At 36.7% G+C, this 9,461-nt stretch overlaps 1 protein-coding gene across 1 annotated transcript; it reads right to left on the reverse strand.

The window, feature by feature from the left end:
* Positions 1–442: 442 nt before the first annotated feature.
* Positions 443–1,372, reverse strand: LOC129503865 (olfactory receptor 5H2-like). Its single transcript, XM_055316322.1, has one exon. The coding sequence runs from the start codon at positions 1,370–1,372 to the stop codon at positions 443–445; it is 930 nt and encodes a 309-aa protein (XP_055172297.1).
* Between the last annotated feature and the right edge of the window lie 8,089 nt (positions 1,373–9,461).

The raw sequence follows: 9,461 nt of genomic DNA on the forward strand, positions 1-9,461 counted from the left end.
TCCTGGGATTTGCCTCTGTTCACTCAAACACAAATCTGCCTCCACTATCAAGTTAAATGTAACACGGGTCTTTGGCTACACATTGTATAAGTAGCAAAGACATCACAATCAAGTTCCAATCAGAAGCACTATGCCCTCTTAGTACCCACTGCATTTATAAAGTCACACCAAAGAACAGACAAACTTGTGAAATGTTTTCATTTTTGTTTCCTGCTTTAATTATTTAAGTATGATTTCAGCACTCGATTTCAATTTCTTGTGTGCTTTTGAATAACATACACAAATATTTTAAGGAAATTATTAGATTCTCCCACCATAAGTCATTAAAATACTAGGACAATTATAACCACAAAAAAATTTGAGTACCAGTCAACACATAGCCACATGTAATCTGGACAATTTTGTCTTTTTAATGAAAGGAGACTAGATGCTTGTATGCAATCTAAGCATTTCTCTTTAATATTTTTCTCAGTGAATCTATGACTTTCTTATTTCTCAGGCTGTAAATAACTGGATTTAAAACAGGAATTATGACAGTGTAGAACAGAGAATCCATCATATCTTGATCATCTGCTTGTGCAGATCTAGGGCGCACATACATAAAAAGGAGGGGGCCATAGTACAAAGACACAGATAAGAGATGGGCCCCACAGGTAGAGAAGGCTTTCCTTATGCCTTGTAGAGACTTCTTTTTTAAGATTATAAAGAGAACTAATGTGTAAGAGATAAGAACAATCAGAATGGTGAGCATCTGAATTGACCCAGAAAAAATGTATACTATGAGAATATTAATAGAAGGATCCATACAAGAAATTTTAAATAATGGCATGATGTCACAGTAAAAGTGATGTATTATGTTAGTATTACAGAAGGTTAATCTGAATAAAAAGCCTACATGAATTATGGCATGAAGAAAGCCACCGACAAATGAGGAAACTAACAGCTGCATGGATAGTCTGTTGGTCATAATCACTGGATAAAGTAAAGGCTTGCATATGGCCACATAGCGATCATATGCCATTGTTGCCAGCAGAAAACATTCTGTGGTTGCACCAGTTGTAAAGAAAAAAAACTGTACCATGCATTCAGAGAGAGAAATCGTCCAGCTCTTAGCAAAGAAGTTGACCAGCATCTTGGGGGTCACTGTGGATGATATCCAAGCATCCACAAATGCCAGACTGCCAAGGAATAAGTACATGGGGATGTAAAGCTGAGGGTCATTGCAGATGAGAGCAATCAGACCAAGGTTCCCCACAATGGTGATGAGATAGATAACCAAGAACACCAGGAACAGAGGAATTTGCCACTCGGGTTGATATGTGAGTCCTGTGAGAACAAACGCTTCCAGTTCTGTTGCATTTTTAGTTTCCATATTATTAATAGATGGCCCCTGAAATTAAAGAACATAAATAAATAGAAGAAATAAAAGAAAATTCAGTGAGGGGAACTGAAATAAAATCACTCACTAGCCTGAAGATCCTTTAATTTTATTTACTCCAACATGGAAACTATTGGGGGAAATTGGTATATTGGAAAAATGCAATTATTTCAATTCAAAATATATACAGCATAAACAGATTTAGAAGACAAGAAAAACATTCTGAACATAAGCAAGTTTATGGGGTAACTATTGAATGAGGTAGGGAAATTCTGTGTGCAGGACATTGATGCAGCATCAAAAGTAAAGGTGTTAGAAGGGCCTGGATTATAAGATGACTTGAATGCCATGTGGAACATCTTCAGTTTTATTCTTCAAACAACAACAATCAAGGACTGAAAACTTTTAAGAAAGCGACTGGCATCATCAGATTTTTATTAAATTAAATGTTTGGTTGTAGAGTAAAGGACACTAAACAGGAAGCTGTTGTTATTGTCTGGTGATTCCCAAGCCAAATTATACATCAAAATCGTGTAGGAGAGTTTTTGTACAAAATATAGATTCTGAGATATTACTATAGAAGTTGATTCAGTAGGTCATGATTTGGTTGGAATAATATTGCATTTTATAAATGCTCCCCAGTTGTTTAAACAGTGTGGGAAGTTCTTAGTCTGAGTGTGATACGACATTGGGAGTAATGAGGAGAACAAAGAGGTAGATCAAAGTAAACCAGAATGTACAGTCACTAGGACTCAGTGGCATAGTAGATGTGAAGGGAAGTGGTCAGTAAAAGAAAGAGAAGACATTTGGTGCCTGGGTAGATGGTCATCAGCAGTGAGACTGAGAGTTCAGATGTAATAGCCAGTTTTTGCAAGGAGCATTCTGGCAACACCCAGGTGAGATGTACTCAGCAGTATGGTTCTATAAGAGCTTAACAGAAATGATGACTTGGGAGTCATTGTGGTGACTAAAGGCATAGTATTTATGACCCATCCATTGAAGAGTGTGCATAAGGTAAAAGAAGGAGGACATAGAAAGAAACTCGAGGAAGTTTTATTAGAGGGTACAAAATGGATATACATCATATATTAGTTGGATAACATTTGATCCTCTATTGTAGCACATGAGTCTTGGAGGCAGACAAAAGCTGTCATCCAGTCTAGGCACCAAAATTTCTAGAAGCTGACTTTCCCATGCCCTTGCACCTAGAATAAGGGGACTTGATATAGATTTGGCCAAACTCACCTATGCTGGATTTGGAATATGCATAAAAGGAGACAAAGGGTCAGGGAATACAATTTTGGTTGCAAAGTTAGCCAAGGCAGCAATATCAAGACCCTTGAAAATGTATCCTACACCCACAATGATAGCATTATCAGTGTGATCTGTTGCATTCTGTGTGTAGCAACGAGGACAACAGCCCTTACTGAGTTGCATAGACTAGGGACAGGGTTTTGGTGTTGACAGGCTATCTTTCCTGCCTTGGGTTCCTGCCATTTCTCCATTTCTCCAACTCCCCTAGTGTTTCAATGTTAAAACCCATTTCCATTCCATTCATTCTTTTTCTCTTACAAACCAAGAGCCCTGGTTACAAGAAAGAAAGGAAGAAAGAAAGAAAGAAAGAAAGAAAGAAAGAAAGAAAGAAAGAAAGAAAGAAAGAAAGAAGAAAGAAAGACCAGAAAAGGATACTGGGCAGAGTGATCAGAGAAGTCTGAAGGAATTGGAAAGCTGGGTGCTGTGAAATTAAAAACACTCAAGGACAAAGTACAGTACAGTGCCAAAAGTGAAATAAGTGCTCTGGTAGGATAAGGAATGATCAGCGATCATTAAGTGTGGGAATCAAGAGATTCCTAGTGGTTTTAGGGAGAGCAGTTCCCATTTTGTGGGAACTCTATATATCTAGATATACCTCTATGGAGCTGAGGTCAGAGTGTAAAGAGAAGTGAATTGGAAACAAGGCATATGCACACCAGTGAGGAGAATGAAAGAATGAAATGGTGTGCTCCAAGGAGTGTGGGGGAGCAGATGGAGATCGTCTGCTGCCCACCGACTACCCATGGGAATACTTCCTTTTTCTTTTATTCGAACTTCCAGCTTTATTTTCCTATGGAAAATGTGTGTGAAATAGAGACTATCATTTTAATTTGAGGCCAGGACCCTTGTACTGTTCACAAATAACCAGCACTGCTGAAAGTTCTTTTCATATTTAAAAGTCACTCTTTCTCCAATAATAAGAACTGACTTTCTCTAGCTATTCCCATTTTACTTGGGAGTCCTTTCTTCTCCACCTGTTTTTTTTAACAGAATAAAATGAGCCAAAGACTTGAACCTAATACAGGCAATATAAATAATCTATGCCAATTATTGCTATTTTGAAATGTATATTTATTTGAAATGAGTTTCCTTCCATGCAATCCCAAACTACTAAATAATTGAAAATTCTCAAATTCAATCTGTGAGCCTATGTTGAGTCAGAAAATGGAAAGAACACTGGAGGGACATTTTGCACTTCCCTTCATATATATATATATATATATATAGAGAGAGAGAGAGAGAGAGAGAATAAAAATTTATTATATAAATATATATAAATTATATAAAAATAAACTTATATATATATAAAATAATGAAATTATTGTCAGAGTGAGTAGAAGGATGCAGAGGTAATGTTTAAGTTAATTAACATTTTAATCAGAGAATGTGGTTAATTAAATGAAATAAACATTTTGAACAGAGTCATCAGAAAGACTTGTTACATGGGGATCATTATGACCTAAGTCCTTAAACCCATTTTTAAATTATCTAACATTCTAGTTCACCAAAACTTACCCCATAGAGTTGTTATAATATTTCTAGCCAGATAATTAAATATGATTACAAAGTGCAGTTTAGTCTTAGAGCTATTTGGCTCAACCAAATTTTACTCACAAGAGTAAAATATTTTTAGAAACTTTCTATATAACAAAATACATTTCAAAACTCGATCTCTTACCAATATGTGCTAAGACACTCTGGAGAACTTTTCAGGGTTAGGCTTTCTCAAGTGGAAAAAAAATAGTTGCACCAGTAGCATAGGCAGCAATTCTTTACATACTGATTCATTTTGGAGGCTTTGTTTACCAAACTCAGGAAAATGTTGTTTATATAAATTCACTTTGAACACAAGAGTCGCTCAGTAGTACAACTTGTGCTTTTTCCAGAAGAGGAAGGGTGAATAACTAAAACTCCCCTAATAGCACCCAAGGGTTCCCGATAGGACAAAACTAAGCTGTTCTTCTGGGCATTGCAGACTTGAATGTGTATGTGAAGTCCAGGTGTCCCATCGGGCATTACAGCCTGTGAGATCATAAACATCAAGTCACATTACAGTTCTAGTTTTAACAGTTGAAATTGGACTTTATGCCACTACTTTCCACCACAAGGGACACCTCTGGCATGTTTATGCAAGCATGCATTGCATAAAGATGCGTTGCTCTGAGTGCTTTGACTAATATATTCTTATCTGAGCTGATCCTACAGGATTTTAATGAGGCCAAAGTTCTAGATTCCCTTCAGGAACCCACCCCAAAGAAAACTGTCCTCATGCAAACTTCAGCTTACATTCCAGACCTAGACCTGACTTCACACTTTAAGCTGAAATCTGATGAAAAATCTTACTAGGCAAAGATCAAGGGAAGTGCAAAGGGAAACAAAGATAAAGCATCACAGCAAGAGGTGCCATAGCTCAGTGTTCCTCAAATATTAATGCCTGTGAGTCTCCTAGAGAGAGGTCTTGTTAAAAATGCAGGTTCTGGGAGACCCTGGGTGGCTCAGCAGTTTAGCGCCTGCCTTTGGCCCAGGGTGTGATCCTGGAGTCGCAGGATCGAGCTCCACACTGGGCTCCCTGCATGAAGTCTGCTTCTCCCTCTGCCTGTGTCTCTGCCTCTCTCTGTGTGTCTTTCATGAATGAATGAATGACTAAATAAATATTTTTTTTAAAAAATGCAGGTTCTGTGTCAGTAGGTCTGGGTGTGGCTTGAGGGTCTTTGTTTCTACATGGTGATTGCTGCCCATGGACATGTGTCATGCCCATGACCTTGGCCATTGGAGGACCTAGATTATTGGAAAGCCTGGATCATGGGAAAAGCACTACACTGTAAATGTAACTGGCATGTTAAGAGAGAAGCAGGCAGGAGTCAGTTGGGATCAAGGAGGCCAGCATATGTGGATCATAAGGGACCTTGGAGGCTGGGTCAGGGACTTTACTCTTTACCCTACCATAATTAAAAATATTGAAGGATTTAACACCTGGTTTAGATTTATTTCTTGTGCATTAACAGAGAAAGTTGCCAAGGAACATTCATTCAGAAAAAGACAACTTAATTTACTTATTTGTGACAATTCGATTTGATATCTTACCAAAAAATTTAACCTCCAGTTGCATCATGGTTAGCAACATAGGCAGGGAAAGAGATGTATTTTTTGATAGATTTATTGATCCATTTTCCTGGATTTCCAACATTCTATAGAATGTTGATAGTGAAAGACAGTGTGAAGAAAAATAACAAACGTAAAAGAAGGTTCACTGTGAAAATTCTGCAAAGGGTTCAGTAAGCAGCATGATGTGTAGAGGTGGTAATTTTTTTTAAGATTTTATTTATTTATTTGGGGTGGTAGGGAACATGTGTATAAGCTGGGGGACAGGCAGAGGGAGAGGGCAGGAGAATCTCAAGCAGACCCCCGCTGGCTGAGGCTTCATCCCATGACCCTGAGATCATGACTTGAGCCAAAATCAAGAGTTAGATGCTTACCTGACTAAGCCATCCAGGAGCCCCAGAGGTGGTTTTTAACATAACCAAAACTTGGCTGACATTTCTTACTCCCTTAAATTTTGTGTCATTATCTCCTAACTCCATTTGTTGCCTGTCTATGAGTACAAAAGGCCCAGTATTGCTGCTTCTGGTATGGATTGTCTTTCAATTTCAGTTATTTTAATAGGTAGGTTGTGGTGTTCCATGGTGGTTTTAATTTTCATTTTCCTGATAATTAATGATGGTTACCATCATTTTGTGCCACTTTTTGACTTCTGTATACTATCTTCAGTGAAGAGTCTAGTCAAATATTTTGCTAGTTTTTTTTAAGGATTTTATTTATTTATTCCTGAGAGACAGAGAAAGGCAGAGACACAGGTAGAGGGAGAAGCAGGCTCCATGCAGGGAGCCCAACGTGGGACTGGATCCTGGGACTCTAGGATCATGCCTCGAGCCCAAGGCAGACACTTAACTGCTGAGCCAGTCAGGCATCTCAATTTTGCTAGTTTTTAATTGGATTGTTTGTTTTCTGTTTTTGAGTTTTGATAGTACTCCATATATCCGAATATGACTCTTTTATCAGCTATATGATTTTTATATATATTTTCTGAAATTCTATGGTTTGTCATTTTATTTTAGAAATATTTATGAAGAGCAAGTCTTTCAATGAAGTTAATTATCTGGGTTTTTTATTCTTTTATGAACAGTGCTTTTGGTATTATATTTCTTTGATTATGTCTATTATCCTTTTCATGTATTATCTAGATCAAAGTTCCTTTTCAGATGTCCAATTGTTTCTACATAATTTTTTGAAAAAACTATCTTTTCTCTGCTGAATTACTTTGTTTACATTTATAAAATCAACTGTCCGTATATTTATGGGTTTATTTCTGCATTTTATTCTGTTTCACTCATCTATTTGTCTGTTTACAATAGTACAACACTGTCTTGATACCAAAACTCTATACGAAATCTTAGAATCCTATATTGTTAGACCTCTAATTTTGTTTTTTTAAAATTGTCTTGACTATTATTGTACATCCTTTGCATTTCCATGTGAATAGAATAGAATCAGCTTTATCAGTTTCTATAAGAAATCTTGCTGTGATTTTTACTGGGCTTTTTATTAAATCTGTAGATGCATTTAGGGATATTGACTTTTTTTTTCCAATATTGAATCTTTCAACCCATCTTTCCATTTATTTAGATATTCTTTAATTTCTTTCAGAAAAGCTTTTTCCCCCCTTTTTCTGGGTATATATCTCATACATTATCTGTCAGATTTACCTCTGCTTTCATATGCTTTTAACTATTGTGCGTAGTGTCCACACATATGTACATCTGCATGTTTGCAGATAGGGAAATTATGCAATATACATATTTTGTAAACCGCTATTCATGCTTAATATGAGATAGTGAAAGCTCTAGAGAAAGGAGTTTAAGTCTCTACTCTGATATCTTCTGCACTTTCTTTTTTCCTTGTCTTAGGCAATTCATTTATTAAAATAAAAGAAGATATTATTATGATATAGCAAATGACTAGATTCTGCAGGACCACATGGGTGTGTTTAGGAGGCATCCAGGAGTCTGCCTGTGGCTTTGACGTACCATTGCTTTCTCCCATTTTTAGCAGAAATGCCAACTAGTCTCCCCAGGCATACTCCCCTAAAACAGGCCCAGTCATCTCTCTCTCTCCATCCTGACTGGAGAAATAAACTTTTCCTGCCAAACGTGGCCAGCTTCATTTCACTTCTTCAAACTGGCCACCAGGGTTTGGTCTGGCTAACCCATGCCAGCCTTGTGCACAGTGGGTAACATCCATTTTCTATCCATTGCTTTTATACTAGAAATCAAGATTCAAATTGGACTTACAGGAGAAAAGCCCATTGGATTTCTAGGCTAGACCATAATTTCCTGTGGCTTCTTTTTTCCAGTACAAAAAGGAGCTTTTATTATAGCACAGGGACAGGACCTGTGGGCAGAAAGAGCTGCCCTGTGATTGTGAGAAGCAATTGATTATATACTTTTAGGTTGGGGGAGCTAGAGAAAAAGAAGTCTCCAAACAGATTTTCATATGTTAAAGAAGATTTACATGATGTGTTATTTTGACCAAACTTTATTGCTTATTTTTCTCTGCACTTATATCTTTTTCTAGAATATCTAAAAGATTTATGTAATTCTCCCCAAAACTCCTAGAAGTTAAGTTAGCTATTGCTGCTTATCTGTTTTATATAAAATATGTGGACTTAGGCTTTTCTTTGTTTGATGATTTTTAACTAAAAATTCAAATTAAAAACCCACACAACTATTCAGGTGATCTATTTATTCTTAAATAAGCTTTGATAGTTTGTATATTTTCAGGAAGTTTGTTCATTTCATCTAGTTGGCATAATTTTTGTACATACAGCTATTCAAGATATGTCTTTAGCATCTATAATGATGTATCTTCTTTATCTTCAGATATCTGCATTTGGGTCATTAGTAACTCAAGTCTTTTCTTGGCCAGTTTGGCTAAAAGTTTACCAATTTTATAAATCTTTTCAAAGAACAAGGCTCTTCTTTATTCATTTCTCAGTTGATAGACATTTGGGCTCTTTCCATAATATGGCTATTGTTGATAATGCTGCTATGAATATTAGGGTGCATGTATCCCTTTGAATCCGTATTTTTGAATCCTTTGGGTGAATACCTAGGAGTGCGATTGCCAGATCATTTCTTACACTACACACAAAAAAATAAATTAAAAATGGATGAAAGACCTAAATGTCAGATATGAGGTCATCAAAATCCTAGAGAAGAACACAGGCAGCAACCTCTTTGACCTCAGCCATAGCAACTTCTTACTGGATATACCTCCTGAAGCAAAGGAAATAAAAGCAAAAATAAACTATTGGGACTTCATTAAGATAAAAAGCTTCTAAGCAGTGAAGGAAACAATCAACAAAACTAAAAGGCAACCTTTGGAATGGGAAGAGATATTTGGAAAAGACATATCTTGTAAAAGGTTATTCTCCAAAATATATAAAGAACTTATACAATTCAACATGCAAAAACCAAATAACCCAAGGGCACCTGGGTGGCACAGCCAATTGGAGACTCTGACTCTCCATCTCAGCTCATGTCTTGATCTATGATCTATGATCTAAGCCCCATTTAAAAAATGGGCAGAAGACATGAATAGACATTTTTCCAAAGAAGCCATACAGATGGCCAACAGACACAAGAAAAGATGCTCAACATCACTCATCATCAGGGAAATATAAGTCAAAACTATAATGAGAGATCATCTCACA

The sequence above is a fragment of the Nyctereutes procyonoides genome, unplaced genomic scaffold (assembly GCF_905146905.1).
Source record: "Nyctereutes procyonoides isolate TBG_1078 unplaced genomic scaffold, NYPRO_anot_genome, whole genome shotgun sequence".
Taxonomy (NCBI): domain Eukaryota; kingdom Metazoa; phylum Chordata; class Mammalia; order Carnivora; family Canidae; genus Nyctereutes; species Nyctereutes procyonoides.